Consider the following 18,955-nt stretch of genomic DNA (forward strand, 5'->3'; position numbering starts at 1 on the left):
AGAAACATTCCCGCTACCCATTCACTCAATGTCTTTGCTGGGAGCAAAGCCCCAAGGAGTCACATGACCCCCCCACCCCCCCCCCCCCTCCATTACCCCCTTGTGGAGACATAACTGTTCCCATATGGGGCCGATTGTCTTATTCCCCGATACAATTGTGCATAAAGCCAACAATTTTATGGACTCCAAGATTCTAGAAAATTACAGGCGTACGGCTCACCATATAAAATCCTCGGAATGGTTTACTAACCGCCTAAAGGCCGCCCCACGTGCATATACTGCAGCAGGGCAACCCTTTAGCGTGAAACTACATATAGACATGTACACTGCCCAAGAATTTGTTTGATTCATTCGCTTTTTTTTTCTTTTCGTTCTTCGGGTCATTCGTTGTGATCGCAATTCGGAAATAAAAAAAAAAAAACATGAATTCTAAAAAATTCTAAAGAAATTGGAAATTAAAAAAAAAAGTTGGAAATTAAAAAAAAATCAGAAATTAGGAAATTCGAAAACCAAAAAAATCTGAAAATCGAAAAAAGTTGGAAATTCTAAAAAAAAAAATCAGAAATTAGGAAATTTGAAAAAAGTCGGAAATTTCGAAAAACCCCCAAAAAACTGAAAAAATAACTAACTAATAATAACGTCAATATTATTTACTATTAAATTATAGGTATTGGAATTTCCTTTCAAATTTGGCTGTTAGTGAACGTAACGAATACGAATGTATCCAAAGTTATGAATTATCCGAAATAACGAATGCCGCATCTAAACAAATGGAATAGAACTAATAATAAATAATAATAAAATGTTTTTTTTATTATTATTATTATTATTAATAATATTATTATTGTAATTTATTATAATTTGTTCTTTTCTATTCGTTTAGATGCAGCATTTGTTATTTCAGATGATTTGTAACTTCGGATAAATTCGTATTCGTTACGTTCACTAACAGGCAAATTTGAAAGGAAATTCCAAAACCTATCCTTTAATAGCTAGTAATAATGAAGTTATGATTAGTTATTATTTATTTATTAGTTAAGATTAGTTATTATTTCAAATTTTTTCGAATTTTTAGGTTTTCTCATTTCTGATTTTTTTCAAATTTCAGAATTTCCAATTTTGTTTTGAATTAAAGATTTTTTCTAAATTTCCGATTCTTTTCAAATTTCAGATTTTCCGATGTTTTTCTGAATTTACGTTCTTTTTCAGATTTCGGAATTTCTGTTTTTGTTTTGAATTTCCGTTTTTTTTCAGAATTTCAGATTTTTTTTTCAGAATTTCCGATTTTTTTCAGAATTTCTGACTTTCGGATTTTTTTTTGAATTTCCGATTTTCTTTGAATTTCCGATTTTTTCAGAATTTCAGATTTTTTTCAGAATTTCAGATTTTTTTTCAGGATTTCCGATTTTCCGATTTTTTTCAGAATTTCAGATTTTTTCAGAATTTCCAATTTTCTTTGAATTTCTGATTTTTTTCAAAATCAACCCTGAAGATTTTTTTTCAAATTTACTGGTGGTAGTCTAGAGATCCAGTCCCGGAGTGGAATATCCACTGCACTCCACTTTATGGAGACTTCTAATTGAGGTAATAAACCATCTAGTAACGTACAGTATGGGCTTACCTTATTGGAAATGATGACTCCCTCTATGTTATGGAGAAGAAAAGAGGGAGGTGTTTTGTAGTCCTATCCTAGGGTGACAACACTGCTCCTCCCCAAGTAGTGTGGTGAGTGAGTGTTGTCACCCTAAGACAGAAAGTGGGCAACTGGCAGGATCACCAGGTGAGAATTGGGCCACCACATCTAAGGACGGGTAGGCTGCAGGAGATGAATTTTATGTTCTTGGGCTTTGATATCCAGTAAGGGAGTGCAACATGTCATCCCAGCTGGATGGAGACTTCATTGTGTCCTCACATGGTGATAGAAATGTGTCACCGGCACACTGAAAGGCCATCTTCTTATTTAGGGACAAGAACTTGTGACACTTCAGGGCCACACAGGGGGGTCCCTGACGTTTGTAGAAGGACACATTTTATCTTCTCCATGTATTTATGGAAAGATGCCACCATCACTATGACCACAACACCCACCATGCACTGTACAGAGGACGGCTGGGACTTTCTTATCCTACCCTCCTCAGCACAGACATGGGAAGTAGTCACGTCACTGGTGTCACCCAAAACGGCACCGGGTGACTCTACGAATCTGCCCGGGGTGAGGTTCTGCCACGGCGCAGTCATAAAATTAGGGCTGACTGGCCATAAGAACGTCTTCATTACCTAATATAGCAACCACGACGTCGCCGCGCAGGATTTCGATGGATCCGCGGGACAGGAAGTAGAGAGCGGTGAGCACATCGCCCGCATGCACCAACGTGTCGCCCGGAGGAGCGTGAGTGGTTTTGAATTTCATGGCCAGCGCCCGCAGGCAGCCCTTGGTGGCCCCTTTGAAGGGTTTACAGTTCTGCAGAAGACTCCGGTTGAGGTGAAGACAAATATCAGCTTGAAGACATTCTGGGAACCCTTTCAAAACCTGAAGAGAAACAGAGGAAAGGCTAAGTGACCCTTAAAGAGTTATGGGAGAAGAGAGGAGAGGGCAGGAAAGAGAAGAGGAGAGGACAATATAGAGAGGGGACAGAGGAGAGGACGATATAGAGAGGGGATGGAGGAGAAGACAATATATAGAGAGGACAGAGGAGAGGATAAAAAAAGAGATCATTGGATGGGAAAAAATGCTAGGAAGAAGAGAATTGTAGAGAGGAGACAAAGAGGAGAGCTCACAGAGATAAGGAGAAGATGATCATAGGACGGTGGAGGGCTTTGTGAGACGGTGGGGGACGGATGGTGGAGGGCGGTGGGGGGTAGTGTAGGACAGTGGAGGGCAGACGATGGAGGGCAGTAGAGGACTGTGCAGGGCGGTGGAGGATGGTGGAGAGTGGACAATAGAGGACGGTGGAGGGCGGCAGGGGGCAGTGTAGGACAGTGGAGGGCGGTGGGGAGCAGTGTAGGACGGTGGAGGGCGGTGGAAGACGGTGGAGGGTGGTGTAGGACGGTGTAGGGTGGTGGAGGGTGGAGTAGGATGATGGAGGATGGTGGAGGGCGGGGGAGGACGGTGTAGGATGGTGGAGGGCAGGGTAGGATGGTGGAGGACAGGGGAAGACGGTGGAGGACAGTGGAGGGTGGACGATGGAGGACGGTGGAGGGTGGTGGATGGCAGTGGAGGACGCTGGAGGACGGTGGAGGGTGGTGTAGGGCAGTGTAGGGTGGTGGAGGATGGTGGAAGACAGGGGAAGACAGTGGAGGGCGAACGATGGAGGAAGGTGGAGGGTGTTGGAGGGTGGTGGAGGGAGCGGTGGAGGACGGTGGAGGGTGGTGTAGGGTGGTGGAAGAGGGTGGAGGATGGTGGAGGGCGGTGTAGGACGGTGGAGGACAGGGGAAGACGGTGGAGGGCGGTGGAGGGTGGACGATGGAGGACAGTGGAGGACGGTGGAGGGCGGTGGAGGGCGGTGGAGGGAGCAGTGGAGGACGGTGGGTGATGGTGGAGGATGGTGGGTGAAGGTGGAGGGCGGACGATGGAGGACGGTGGAGGGCGGTAGAGGGAGCAGGGGAGGACGGTGGAGGATGGTGGGTGATGGTGGAGGGCGGTGGAGGGTGGACGATGGAGGACGGTGGAGGGCGGTGGAAGGCGGTGGAGGGCGGTCGAGGGAGCAGTGGAGGACGGTGGGTGATGGTGGAGGATGGTGGGTGAAGGTGGAGGGTGGACGATGGAGGACGGTGGAGGGCGGTAGAAGGAGCAGTGGAGGACAGTGGGTGATGGTGGAGGATGGTGGGTGACGGTGGAGGGTGGACGATGGAGGATGGTGGAGGGCGGTAAAGGGAGCAGTGGAGGATGGTGGGTGATGGTGGAGGATGGTGGGTGATGGTGGAGGGCGGTGGAGGGTGGACGATGGAGGACGGTGGATGGCGGTGGAGGGCAGTGGAGGGAGCGGTGGAGGATGGTGGGTGACGGTGGAGGACATTGGGTGACGGTGGAGGACGGTGGGTGACGGTGGAGGACGGTGGGTGACGGTGGAGGACGGTGGGTGATGGTGGAAGACGGTGGAGGGTGGTGTAGGACGGTGTAGGGTGGTGGAGGGTGGAGTAGGATGATGGAGGATGGTGGAGGGCGGGGGAGGACGGTGTAGGATGGTGGAGGGCAGGGTAGGATGGTGGAGGACAGGGGAAGACGGTGGAGGACAGTGGAGGGTGGACGATGGAGGACGGTGGAGGGTGGTGGATGGCAGTGGAGGACGCTGGAGGACGGTGGAGGGTGGTGTAGGGCAGTGTAGGGTGGTGGAGGATGGTGGAAGACAGGGGAAGACAGTGGAGGGCGAACGATGGAGGAAGGTGGAGGGTGTTGGAGGGTGGTGGAGGGAGCGGTGGAGGACGGTGGAGGGTGGTGTAGGGTGGTGGAAGAGGGTGGAGGATGGTGGAGGGCGGTGTAGGACGGTGGAGGACAGGGGAAGACGGTGGAGGGCGGTGGAGGGTGGACGATGGAGGACAGTGGAGGACGGTGGAGGGCGGTGGAGGGCGGTGGAGGGAGCAGTGGAGGACGGTGGGTGATGGTGGAGGATGGTGGGTGAAGGTGGAGGGCGGACGATGGAGGACGGTGGAGGGCGGTAGAGGGAGCAGGGGAGGACGGTGGAGGATGGTGGGTGATGGTGGAGGGCGGTGGAGGGTGGACGATGGAGGACGGTGGAGGGCGGTGGAAGGCGGTGGAGGGCGGTCGAGGGAGCAGTGGAGGACGGTGGGTGATGGTGGAGGATGGTGGGTGAAGGTGGAGGGTGGACGATGGAGGACGGTGGAGGGCGGTAGAAGGAGCAGTGGAGGACAGTGGGTGATGGTGGAGGATGGTGGGTGACGGTGGAGGGTGGACGATGGAGGATGGTGGAGAGCGGTAAAGGGAGCAGTGGAGGATGGTGGGTGATGGTGGAGGATGGTGGGTGATGGTGGAGGGCGGTGGAGGGTGGACGATGGAGGACGGTGGATGGCGGTGGAGGGCAGTGGAAGGAGCGGTGGAGGATGGTGGGTGACGGTGGAGGACATTGGGTGACGGTGGAGGACGGTGGGTGACGGTGGAGGATGGTGGGTGATGGTGGAGGACGGTGGGTGATGGTGGAGGACGGTGGGTGATGGTGGAGGACGGTGGGTGACGGTGGAGGACGGTGGGTGACGGTGGAGGATGGTGGGTGACGGTGGAGGACGGTGGGTGACGGTGGAGGACGGTGGGTGACGGTGGAGGGTGGACGATGGAGGACGGTGGGTGACGGTGGAGGACATCGGGGTCACAGAGATTTCTGGTGAAGACCGAAGGTGAGACACAATAGTTGTCAGGGGTTGTCAGAGACGATGGACTCACCGCGTTCATGTCAATGCCGTTGGTGTATGACCAGGCGTGTTGGAAATACTCCTCCAGTCGCTGGCGTAGGGGGTTGGGAATCTGGTGGAATCGGATGAACTCTCGGACCCGCAGCATCTGTGTGTGGTACCTGGCGGTGCCGGAATACAACCTCTGGATGATGGCAGACACATTCCCGAAAATGCTGGCGTACATCAACGCTGGAGAAGAGGAAAGGAGAGACAATGTTACATTTACTCCACTATAGATACTGCAATGTGCACCGTCTGAACAAGCATCTGTCCCCGGGGTGGAGTTCTAGTTCTACATCAGCAAAGGGCGGAGTCTGGGAACACGGCGCCGCCACCTTTTACAGGAGGACGGGTCTGTGATGCCGCATCACCAAAGGAAGCACGCCTACCCTGGATAATAAATAGATTGGTGGCTGCAGAGTAACACAGACAGTACTTATTGCTGATCATTTTAAGTGCAGGATGCATCGCTGGGGAAGATTCTTCTATCAGGAGACGGGAGCAGATCTTTTGCTTTTTTTTTTTTTTTTGTCGGGAAAATCTGCAGACAACTGGAAAATGCTATTGGCTGCTCTTCCTCTGAATGTCCTGTAGATGGCGGTGTGACACCGCACAGATATCCAGAAACGGCCTCATCCAGAACTTTGTTGCTAAACGTATCTTTATATAGACAGTCATGTGATCACCAAGGCCAAAAGTATCTTTACAGCTGTTTATAGACAGTCATGTGATCACCAATTCGGCTCAGGTGTGGTGAGCAATGGCTTTGTTTATAAATTAGACCAAACCTAACTTTAGGCTCCGTTCACATCTAGGCTTCCAGGATCTCTACACGAATTCTGCCCGCAATCGCCGCAAATCGCGGGACGCCCGATCGATTCGCCCGTCACTTCCAATGGCACCCTGATCTTCCCGTGATTTTGCCACGATTGTCGCCAGACGGATCGCGGTAAAATCACGCAAACAGAACACGCCTGTGACCCAAAAGAAGTTCTGGAATCGGGGTGCCATGGGAAGTGATGGGGGCCGCAAGGGCATCCGGCGATTTGGGATTGCCCGCCAAATCAGCACTGAGTACAATATTAAGGCTCCGTTCACATTTAGGCTTCCCGAATCTCGGGCAGAAGGATCCCGGACACCTACATGTGAACTGAGCCTTAATACGGTCTGTTTATAAACAAAGCCACGTGATCACCTACTCAGTGCTGATTTGGTGGGCAATGAGTTTGTTGAAAACCTAAATTCTGATGCTGTCTGTTTATAAACAAAGTCATTTGATCATCAATTCAGTGCCGGCACGGGCGATCACATGGCTTTGTTGATTAAAGCTGGCTCGTGCGCGGTTTATAGACAAAGTCATGTGATCATGCCAACATGGTGGTCAAGGGCTTTGTTGCTAAAAAAGACAAAACGTATCTTTAAGACCGTTTATAGACAGTCATGTGATCACCAATTTGGTTCAGGCGTGATGATCAATGGCTTTGTTTATAAACAAGACCGAACTTTACTCTAATAGTGTTTGTTTTATAGACAAAACCGCATGAGGCCTGATTCAGTGCCGACACGGTGATCACGCGGCTTTGTTAATAAATAAGACCGAAACTATCTTTAAGGCTGTTTGTTTATAGACAAAGTCATGTGATCACCAATTCAGCGCCGATGTTCTGTTAAAAACCGCCAACTCGACGAAATCTCCAATCGTGTCCCTTTCCGGTGACTCTCCAGCAGCAGACTTCGAACGACTTGGCTTTACTGCCCACGCACGCGCGTGCACCCGACAGAATAACATAACCCCCCCCCCCTTGTTGAATCTTCCAATCATTGCAGCACGCATGCGCAAGGCAAGCTCGTTGAGTTCTCCAACAGCTGCCAGTGCACATGCGCAAGGTGTTGGGGCAGCGCACGCGCTCCTGAGCAGTAGAGCCAATTCGCCGAAATCTGCTGCTGCGGGAGAGACCCCGGAAGTCACGTGATTGAAGATTTCGGACGAGTTGGCTGTGTGAACAGAACACCGGCATGGGCGGGGGGGGCGGGGCGATCACTGGACAATTCGTTTCGTTCCGGTTTTTAACGAATTTCGACAAATTCGCTAATTCGGAAATATCCGAATTAACGAAAAAAAAAAAGTCTAACAAATTTTTCAGAGTATTCGTAAATTTGAAAATTTCTAAATCCGAAAACCTGAAAATTCAAAAATCTGAAATAATAACTTAACTATTAAATCATAAGTATTGGAATTTGCTTTCAAATTTGGCTGTTAGTGAACGTAAGGACAACGAATTTATCCGAAGTTACGAATTATCCGAAATAACAAATGTCGAGCCTAAACGAATGGAACGTAACAAATTAATAATGAATAATTATAATAACAATAAAAACATTTTATCATTATTATTATTATTTATTATTAATTAGTTCTGTTCCATTTGTTTAGAAACGCGGCATTTGTTATTTTTGATAATTCGTCATTTTGGATAAATTCGTATTCGTTACGTTCTGTAACAGCCAAATTTAAAAGAAAATTCCAATACCTGTAATTTAATAGTTAGTTATTATTAGTTATTTAGTTGGTTATTATTTAGAATTTGGGGATTTCCGTTCTTTTACTTTTCGGATTTTCCTTTTTTTATTTTTGGATTTTCTCATTTCCGAATTTTCAGATTTTTCAGACTTTTGAATTCCGAATTTTCTAATTTCCGATTTTACGAACTTTCAATCTTTCGAATTTACGAATTTTCAAATGCCCGAATTTTCTAATGTCAGGATTTTCAAATGCCCGAATTTTCTCATTTCAGAATTTTTAAATGTCCGAATTTTCTAATTTCCCATTTTACGATTCAGACTTTTGAATTCCGAATTTCCGATTTTACGAACTTTCAATCTTTCAAATTTACGAATTTTCAAATGCCTGAATTTTCTAATTTCAGAATTTTTAAATGTCCGAATTTTTAAATGTCCGAATTTTCAAATTTCAGAATTTTCAAATGTCCGAATTTTCTAATTTCAGAATTTTCAAATGTCAGAATTTTCTAATTTTCTAATTTCAGAATTTTCAAATGTCCAAATTTTCTAATTTGCTAATTTCAGAATTTTCAAATGTCTGAATTTTCAAATTTTCTCATTTCAGAATTTTCGAATTTCCCATTTTACGAACTTTCAATCTTTCGAATTTACGAATTTTCAAATGTCCCAATTTTCTAATTTTCTCATTTCAGAATTTTCAAATGTCTGAATTTTCTAATTTTCTCATTTCAGAATTTTCTCATTTATGAAAAAAAACAAAAACAAATGAAATGAAAACAAAGGTTTTTTTTTCGGCAGTGCACATTGTCTAGTGTCTGGTTCCCTTCACCACAACGGTATATGATGGAGCTATACTTACATCCGATCAGCATGACGCATATGGAGAAGATCTTCTCGGAGTTGGTGTTGGGGGACACGTTCCCGAAGCCCACGCTGGTCAGACTACTGAAGGTGAAGTAGAGGGCGGTGACATACTTGTCGTTGATGGACGGCCCCGACTTCATGTTGCTGTTGTTGTACGGCTTCATGATCTGGGTGCCCAGCGAATAGAGCCAGCCGATCGATCGATATTCCTGGTCGTAGTGTTCCATGTGACCAATGGCGTACCAGATGCAGGCCAGCCAATGAGCGATGAGGGCGAAGGTGCACATGAGGAGGAAGAGGACGGCAGCTCCGTACTCCGAGTATCGGTCTAACTTACGGGCCACTCGTACCAAGCGCAGGAGGCGGGCCGTCTTCAACAGGCCAATCAGAGTGGTGGTCTGGAGGGATACAAAACAAGACTTAGACACCGGAAAATTCTGCGCCCGGAGACGAGACGGAACACGTCAAACGAGAGATAAGATTAACAAGCAGATGGAGAAGGCCACAAAGTCACAAGAACACCACGGACACTTGACACCGCCCACCGCCATCGGCTATATTGTCACGGGAGAGCCTTTTTATTGGTTGAGTCAATCATCAATGCTGCAATGGGGAAGGTTTTATGTATAAATAGGAGACGATGAGGCATTGGGTGGACATAGATGAGAGGTGATGCAGCCAATCATAGATGGAGTCCAAATCACATTCACAGTACAGGAAGAGAAGACTATCCCCCCCAGGACCGAAAGAGAAGACTATCCCCCCAGGACCGAAAGAGAAGACTATCCCCCCCAGGACAGGAAGAGAAGACTATCCCCCCAGGACAGGAAGATAAGACTATCCCCCCAGGACAGGAAGAGAAGACTATCCCCCCAGGACAGGAAGAGAAGACTATCCCCCCAGGACCGAAAGAGAAGACTATCCCCCCAGGACAGGAAGAGAACACTATCCCCCAGGACCGAAAGAGAAGACTATCCCCCCAAGGACAGGAAGAGAAGACTATCCCCCCAGGACAGGAAGAGAAGACTATCCCCTCCAGGACAAGAAGAGAAGCCTATCCCCCAGGACAGGAAGAGAAGACTACCCCCCAAGGACAGGAAGATAAGACTATCCCCCCAGGACAGGAAGAGAAGACTATCCCCCCCAGGATAGGAAGAGAAGACTATCCCCCCAAGACAGGAAGAGAAGACTATCCCCCCAGGACCAAAAGAGAAGACTATCCCCCCAAGGACAGGAAGAGAAGACTATCCCCCCAGGACAGGAAGAGAAGACTATCCCCCCAGGACAGGAAGATAAGACTATCCCCCAGGACAGGAAGAGAAGACTATCCCCCAGGACAGGAAGAGAAGACTATCCCCCCCAAGACAGGAAGAGAAGACTATCCCCCCAGGACAGGAAGAGAAGACTATCCCCTCCAGGACAAGAAGAGAAGCCTATCCCCCAGGACAGGAAGAGAAGACTACCCCCCAAGGACAGGAAGATAAGACTATCCCCCCAGGACAGGAAGAGAAGACTATCCCCCAGGACAGGAAGAGAAGACTATCCCCCAGGACAGGAAGAGAAGACTATCCCCCAGGACAGGAAGAGAAGACTATCTCCCCCAAGACAGGAAGAGAAGACTATCCCCCCAGGACAGGAAGAGAAGACTATCCCCCCAGGACAGGAAGAGAAGACTATCCCCTCCAGGACAAGAAGAGAAGCCTATCCCCCAGGACAGGAAGAGAAGACTACCCCCCAAGGACAGGAAGATAAGACTATCCCCCCCAGGACAGGAAGAGAAGACTATCCCCCCAGGATAGGAAGAGAAGACTATCCCCCCAAGACAGGAAGAGAAGACTATCCCCCCAGGACCGAAAGAGAAGACTATCCCCCCAAGGACAGGAAGAGAAGACTATCCCCCCAGGACAGGAAGAGAAGACTATCCCCCCAGGACAGGAAGATAGGGACTCATTAATGACGGGAATAGTCCCACTGGATTGGCGCAGGGCGAACGTGGTGCCTATATTTAAAAAGGGATCAAAGTCTTTACCAACTAACTATAGACCTGTTAGCTTAACTTCTATAGCTGGGAAGATACTGGAGCGTTTAATAAAAGACCACATCGACGAGTTCTTGCTGAACAATAACACTTTAAGCAACAGACAGCATGGATTCATGAAAGACAGAAGTTGTCAGACAAATCTGATTTCTTTTTATGAGGAGGTAAGTAAAACCTTGGACAGAGGGGTGGCGGTGGACGTGGTATACTTGGATTTTGCAAAAGCATTCGATACAGTTCCGCACACACGGCTCATGTGTAAGGTAAAGTCTACAGGTTTGGAAATATCAGTTTGTAAATGGATAGAAAATTGGCTAGAAGACAGAATTCAAAGAGTCGTGGTTAATGACTCTTACTCTGAATGGTCTAAGGTTATCAGTGGTGTACCCCAAGGTTCAGTGTTGGGACCCTTACTTTTTAACATCTTTATAAATGACATTGGGTCTGGCATCAAAAGTAATATTTCTGTCTTTGCAGATGACACCAAGATATGCAGTGGAATAACGTCTTTACAGGATGTCTCCAATTTACAAGCCGACCTCAATACACTGTCTAATTGGGCGACTATGTGGCAGATGAGGTTTAATGTTGATAAATGTAAAGTTATGCACTTGGGGCCTAAGAATATGCATGCATCATACATGCTAGGGGGAGTACAACTGGGGGAATCCATAGTGGAGAAGGATCTGGGGGTTTTGGTAGACCATAAGCTCAATAACAACATGCAATGCCAAGCTGCTGTTTGCAAAGCGAGCAAAGTCCTTTCTTGTATTAAGAGAGGTATGGACTCCAGAGAAAGAGATATCATTTTGCCCCTGTTCAAATCATTAGTAAGACCTCACCTGGAATATGCCGTTCAGTTTTGGGCACCAGTTCTCAAAAAGGACATCGGGGAACTGGAGAAAGTGCAGAGAAGGGCAACCAAACTGATAAGAGGCATGGAGGAACTCAGCTATGAGGAGAGATTAGAGGAACTAAATTTATTCACTCTTGAGAAGAGGAGATTAAGGGGGGATATGATTAACATGTTCAAATATATTAGGGGTCCATATAGTGAACTTGGTGTTGAGTTGTTCTCTGTACGGTCAACCCAGAGGACACGGGGGCACTCTTTACGTCTAGAGGAAAAGAGATTTCAGCTTCAAGTACGGAAAGGTTTCTTCACAGTTAGAGCAGTGAAAATGTGGAATAGACTCCCACCAGAGGTGGTTCTGGCCAGTTCAGTAGATTGCTTTAAGAAAGGCTTGGATACTTTCCTGATGGTACATAATATAACTAGGTACTAACATAGGTAAAGTTGATCCAGGGAAAATCCGATCGCCTATTGGGGGATCAGGAAGGAATTTTTTTCCCCTGCTGTAGTAAATTGGAGCATGCTCTGCTGGGTTTTTTTTTCGCCTTCCTCTGGATCAATTGTGGGCATAAAATTGGGTATCTGGATTGTACGATTATTTTTTATTTTATTTATTTGTTTTTAAGGTTGAACTGGATGGACTTGTGTCTTTTTTCAACCTGGCTAACTATGTAACTATATGACTATCCCCAGGACAGGAAGAGAAGACTACCCCCCAAGGACAGGAAGAAAAGACTATCCCCCCCAGGACAGGAAGAGAAGACTATCCCCTCCAGGACAAGAAGTGAAGCCTATCCCCCAGGACAGGAAGAGAAGACTATCTCCCCCAAGACAGGAAGAGAAGACTATCCCCCCAGGACAGGAAGAGAAGACTATCCCCCCAGGACAGGAAGATAAGACTATCCCTCCAGGACAGGAAGAGAAGACTATCCCCCAGGACAGGAAGAGAAGACTATCCCCCCCAAGACAGGAAGAGAAGACTATCCCCCAGGACAGGAAGAGAAGACTACCCCCCAAGGACAGGAAGAAAAGACTATCCCCCCAGGACAGGAAGAGAAGACTATCCTCTCCAGGACAAGAAGAGAAGCCTATCCCCCAGGACAGGAAGAGAAGACTACCCCCCAAGGACAGGAAGTAAAGACTATCCCCCCCAGGACAGGAAGAGAAGACTATCCCCTCCAGGACAAGAAGAGAAGCCTATCCCCCAGGACAGGACGAGAAGACTATCCCCCCAAGACAGGAAGAGAAGACTATCCCCCCAGGATAGGAAGAGAAGACTATCCCCCAGGACAGGAAGAGAAGACTATCCCTCCCAGGACAGGAAGAAAAGACTATCCCCCCAGGACAGGAAGAGAAGACTATCCCCCCAGGACAAGAAGAGAAAACTATCCCCCCAGGACAGGAGGAGAAGACTACCCCCCCCCCCCCGGACAGGAAGAGAATACTATCCCCCCAGGACAGGAAGAGAAGACTATCCCCCAGGACAGGAAGAGAAGACTATCCCCCCGGACAGGAAGAGAAGACTATCCCCCCGGACAGGAAGAGAAGACTATACCACCAGGACCGATCGCCCTAGGTGCAACACTTAGAGAGGTTCAGACAGGGCCGGTGAGATCTGATCAGACTGGAGGAATGGGGGGTATATGGAGGTGTGATCAGGGAGGGGGGGTATCTGGGGAATGTGTTCAGGGTGGGGGGTATTTGGGGTGTGATCTGATTGGAGGAAATCTGGGGGGTGTGATCAGAGTGGGGGTATATGGGGGTGTGATCAGAGTGTTGGGGAGTATCGGGGGTGTGATCAGAGTGTAGGGTATCTGGAGTGTGTGTTCAGAGTGGGGGGGTATGATCAGAGAGTAAGAATTTGGGGGTATACGGAGAGTGTAATCAGAGTGGAGGGTATCTGGGGGGGGGTGAACAGAGTGGGGGGTAACTGGGAGTGTAATCAGGGTGGGGGGTATCTAGGGGTGTAATCAGGGGGGTATCTGGGGGTGTAATCAGGGGGGGATCTGGGGGGTGATCATAGTGGGGGGTATCTGGAGGGGTAATCAGAGTGGGGGGTATTCTGGGGGTGTAATCAGGGTGGGGGTGTCTGGGGGTGTAATCGGGGTGGGGGGGTATTCTGGGAGTGTAATCAGCATGGGGGGTGTCTGGGGGTGTAATCCGGGTGGTGGGGTATCGGGGGGTGTAATCAGAGTGGGGGAGTATCTGGGAGTGTAATCAGAGTGGGGGAGTATCTGGGTTTGTAATCAGGGTGGTGGAGTATTGGGGGTGTAATCAGAGTGGGGGGTATCTGGGGGTGTATTCAGAGTGGGGCGTATCTGGGGGGGTGATCAGGGTGGGGGGGTTCCTGGGGGTGTAATCAGAGTGGGGGTGTATCTGGGGGGGTGATCAGGGTGGGGGGGGTTCCTGGGGGTGTAATCAGGGTGGGGGAGTATCTTGGGGTGTAATCAGAGTGGGGGGGTATCTGGGGGTGTAATCAGAGGGTGGGGGTGTCTGGGGGGTGTAATCAGTGGGGGTTTCTAGGGGGGTGATCAGAGTGGGGGTATCAGGGGTGTAATCAGGGTGGGGGAGTATCAGATGGTGTAATCAGGGTGGGGGGTATCTGGGGGTGTAATCAGGGTGGGGGGGTATCTGGGGGTGGAATCAGGGGGTATCTGGGGGTGTAATTGGTGGGGGGTATCTGGGGGTGTAATCAGTGGGGGGAATCTAGGGGGGTGATCAGAGTGGGGGTATAATCAGGGTGGGGGAGTATCTGGGGCTGTAATCAAGGTGGGGGGGCATCTGGGGGTGTAATCAGGGGGGTATCTGGGGGTGTAATTGGGGGGGATCTGGTGGTGTAATCCGGGGGGGGGATCTGGGGGTTAATCGGGGGGTATCTGGGGGTGTAATTAGGGGGTATCTGGGGGGAATCTGGGGGTTTCAATGAGGGGGGTATCTGGGGGTGTAATCAGGGGGGTATCTGGGGGTGTAATTGGGGGGGGATCTGGGGGTGTAATCGGGGGGGAGAATCTGGGGGGTATCTGGGGGTTAATCGGGGGGATCTGGGGGTGTAATTAGGGGGGCATCTGGGGGTGTAATCAGGGGGGTATCTGGGGGTGTAATGGGGGGAATCTGGGGGTTGCAATGAGGGGGGTATCTGGGGGTGTAATCGGGGGGGATCTGGGGATGTAATGAGGGGGGCATCTGGGAGTGTAATCGGGGGGGGGAATCTGGGGGTGTAATCGGGGGAGTATATGGGGGTTAGGGGGCGCCCCAGGAAAGGCTCTATTGGGTTCTCATTATCTCTGATCTCGGTGAATGAGAAGATCCCATCCCCCATCGGGGATCATTTAAAGGACACGATCGGTTTATTATCATCTACAGAAAACATAATAAAGGTGGTGCCGGTCATCCGGGGGTGGAGATGCAGTAGAACGCAGAAGGATGGAAAACGCACAGAAAGCAGTTTATACACATCGTCCCACTGATAGCCCCGCCTCCTCTGTATCCTCCAATCACTGACAGGAGGGAGATCCCGCCTTCACTGATGCCCCACCCCCATGACATCAGTAAAGCATCATGTGTACATTGTAATAGAAAGTGTCAATTCACATAGATAACACCAGGGGGAGCCATCAGACCAGGCCGGTATCCCCACAACGCCCACCACTGATAACAATGTGAAGAGACGATGAGGTCCCATCCCGGGGATGATATGAGGAACGATCTCATAGTGACAGTGATACATTGTAACAACAACCAGAGAGCGCAATCATCGGACATCATTCCGCCCGCAGACACTTTACCTCTCTTCGGCTCTTTGCACTTTCTTCGATCCTCTTCCTTAACTTGAAAGAAAGAAATTTTTGATTCAATCTCTGACTGATGAGTGTTCTAAGTGACAGATTGTTCTGCTCCACCCAGACTCACTCTCTGACCAATGAGAATCCCAAGTGACAGTGTTCTGTTCCACCCAGACTCACTCTCTGACCAATGGGCATCCCAAGTGACAGACTGTTCTGCTCCACCCAGACTCACTCTCTGACCAATGAGAATCCCAAGTGACAGACTGTTCTGCTCCACCCAGACTCACTCTCTGACCAATGAGAATCCCAAGTGACAGACTGTTCTGCTCCATCCAGACTCACTCTCTGACCAATGGGCATCCCAAGTGACAGACTGTTCTGCTCCATCCAGACTCACTCTCTGACCAATGGGCATCCCAAGTGACAGACTGTTCTGCTCCACCCAGGCTCACTCTCTGACCAATGGGCATCATAAGTGACAGACTGTTCTGTTCTACCCAGGCCCACTCTCTGACCAATAGGCATCCTAAGTGACAGACTGTTCTGCTCCATCCAGACTCACTCTCTGACCAATGGGCATCCTAAGTGACAGAATGTTCTGATCCACCCAGATTCACTCTCTGACCAATGGGCATCCTAAGTGACAGACTGTTCTGCTCCATCCAGACTCACTCTCTGACCAATGGGCATCCCAAGTGACAGACTGTTCTGCTCTACCCAGGCTCACTCTCTGACCAATGGGCATCCAAAGTGACAGACTGTTCTGCTCCATCCAGACTCACTCTCTGACCAATGGGCATCCCAAGTGACAGACTGTTCTGCTCCACCCAGGCTCACTCTCTGACCAATGGGCATCATAAGTGACAGACTGTTCTGTTCTACCCAGGCCCACTCTCTGACCAATAGGCATCCTAAGTGACAGACTGTTCTGCTCCATCCAGACTCACTCTCTGACCAATGGGCATCCTAAGTGACAGAATGTTCTGCTCCACCCAGATTCACTCTCTGACCAATGGGCATCCTAAGTGACAGACTGTTCTGCTCCACCCAGATTCACTCTCTGACCAATGGGCATCCCAAGTGACAGACTGTTCTGTTCCACCCAAAATAACTCTCTGAGCAATGCGCATCCCAAGTGACAGACTGTTCTTCTCCACCCAGACTCACTCTCTGACCAATGAGAATCCCAAGTGACAGACTGTTCTTCTCCACCCAGGCTCACTCTCTGACCAATGAGAATAACAAGTGACAGAGTGTTCTGTTCCACCCAGACTCACTCTCTGACCAATGGGCATCCTAAGTGACAGACTGTTCTGCTCCATCCAGACTCACTCTCTGACCAATAAGCATCCTAAGTGACGGACTGTTCTGCTCTACCCAGGCTCACTCTCTGACCAATGAGAATAACAAGTGACAGAGTGTTCTGTTCCACCCAGGCTCACTCTCTGACCAATGGGCATCCCAAGTGACAGACTGTTCTGTTCCACCCAGAATCACTCTCTGACCAATGAGAATCCCAAGTGACAGACTGTTCTGCTCCACCCAGGCTCACTCTCTGAGCAATGCGCATCCCAAGTGACAGACTGTTCTTCTCCACCCAGACTCACTCTCTGGCCAATGAGAATCCCAAGTGACAGACTGTTCTTCTCTACCCAGGCTCACTCTCTGACCAATGAGAATCCCAAGTGACAGACTGTTCTGCTCCACCCAGACTCACTCTCTGACCAATGGGCATTCTAAGTGACAGACTGCTCCGTTCCACCCAGACTCACTCTCTGATCAATGAGAATCCCAAGTGACAGACTGCTCTGTTCCACCCAGGCTCACTCTCTGACCAATGGGCATCCCAAGTGACAGACTGTTCTACTCCACCCAGACTCACTCTCTGACCAATGGGCATCCCAAGTGACAGACTGTTCTGCTCCACCCAGGCTCACTCTCTGACCAATGGGCATCCCAAGTGACAGACTGTTCTGCTCCACCCAAGCTCACTCTCTGACCAATGAGAATCCTAAGTGACAGACTGTTCTACTCCACCCACACTCACTCTCTGACCAATGGGCATCCCAAGTGACAGACTGTTCTGCTCCACCCAGATTCATTCTCTGACCAATGAGAATCCCAAGTGACAGACTGTTCTACTCCACCCACACTCACTCTCTGACCAATGGGCATCCTAAGTGACAGACTGCTCTGTTCCACCCAGACTCACTCTCTGACCAATGGGCATCCCAAGTGCCAGACTGTTCTGCTCCACCCAGACTCGCTCTCTGACCAATGGGCATCCCAAGTGACAGACTGTTCTTCTCCACCCAAGCTCACTCTCTGACCAATGAGAATCCTAAGTGACAGACTGCTCTGCTCCACCCACACTCACTCTCTGACCAATGAGAATCCCAGGTGACAGACTGTTCTGCTCCACCCAGACTCACTCTCTGACCAATGAGAATCCCAAGTGACAGACTGTTCTGTTCCACCCAGACTCACTCTCTGACCAATGAGAATCCCAAGTGACAGACTGTTCTGCTCCACCCAGACTCACTATCTGACCAATCAGAATCCCAAGTGACAGACTGTTCTGCTCCACCCAGAATCACTCTCTGACCAATGAGAATCTCAAGTGACAGACTGTTCTGTTCCACCCAGACTCGCTCTCTGACCAATGGGCATCCCAAGTGACGGACTGCTCTGCTTCACCCAGGCTCACTCTCTGACCAATGAGAATCCCAAGTGACAGACTGTTCTCTTCCACACAGACTCACTCTCTGACCAATGGGCATCCCAAGTGACAGACTGCTCTGCTTCACCCAGACTCACTCTCTGGCCAATGGGCATTCCAAGTGACAGACTGTTCTGCTCCATCCAGACTCACTCTCTGACCAATGGGCATCCTAAGTGACAGACTGTTCTGCTCCATCCAGACTCACTCTCTGACCAATGGGCATCCTAAGTGACAGACTGTTCTGCTCCACCCAGGCTCAGTCTCTGACCAATGGGCATCCTAAGTGACAGACTGTTCTGCTCCACCCAGATTCACTCTCTGACCAATGAGAATCCCAAGTGACAGACTGTTCTGCTCCACCCAGCTTCACTCTCTGACCAATGGGCATCCCAAGTGACAGACTGTTCTGCTCCATCCAGACTCACTCTCTGACCAATGGGCATCCCAAGTGACAGACTGTTCTGCTCCATCCAGACTCACTCTCTGACCAATGGGCATCCCAAGTGACAGACTGTTCTGCTCCACCCAGGCTCACTCTCTGACCAATGGGCATCATAAGTGACAGACTGTTCTGTTCTACCCAGGCCCACTCTCTGACCAATAGGCATCCTAAGTGACAGACTGTTCTGCTCCATCCAGACTCACTCTCTGACCAATGGGCATCCTAAGTGACAGAATGTTCTGCTCCACCCAGATTCACTCTCTGACCAATGGGCATCCTAAGTGACAGAATGTTCTGCTCCATCCAGACTCACTCTCTGACC

The 18,955-nt window shown here is 49.3% G+C and overlaps 1 protein-coding gene across 3 annotated transcripts in view; it reads right to left on the reverse strand.

Annotated features, from left to right (window-relative positions):
* KCNH2 (potassium voltage-gated channel subfamily H member 2) overlaps window positions 1-18,955 on the reverse strand; it is a 289,789-nt gene that overhangs the window by 18,542 nt on the left and 252,292 nt on the right. For 2 of the 3 annotated variants that reach the window (XM_077493653.1, XM_077493654.1), the window contains exons 7-10: window positions 15,470-15,511; window positions 8,789-9,191; window positions 5,396-5,595; window positions 2,278-2,530 (exon numbers count right to left, since the gene is read on the reverse strand). In XM_077493653.1, coding sequence (XP_077349779.1) covers window positions 2,278-2,530; window positions 5,396-5,595; window positions 8,789-9,191; window positions 15,470-15,511 — 898 coding nt within the window. The remainder of the gene's footprint in view (window positions 1-2,277; window positions 2,531-5,395; window positions 5,596-8,788; window positions 9,192-15,469; window positions 15,512-18,955) is intronic. The other variant, XM_077493655.1, reaches the window with a different exon arrangement.

This window comes from Lithobates pipiens, unplaced genomic scaffold (genome assembly GCF_037356315.1).
Source record: "Lithobates pipiens isolate NorthernLeopardFrog02 unplaced genomic scaffold, aLitPip1_a1.2 Scaffold_19, whole genome shotgun sequence".
In the NCBI taxonomy this organism is placed as follows: Eukaryota; Metazoa; Chordata; class Amphibia; order Anura; family Ranidae; genus Lithobates; species Lithobates pipiens.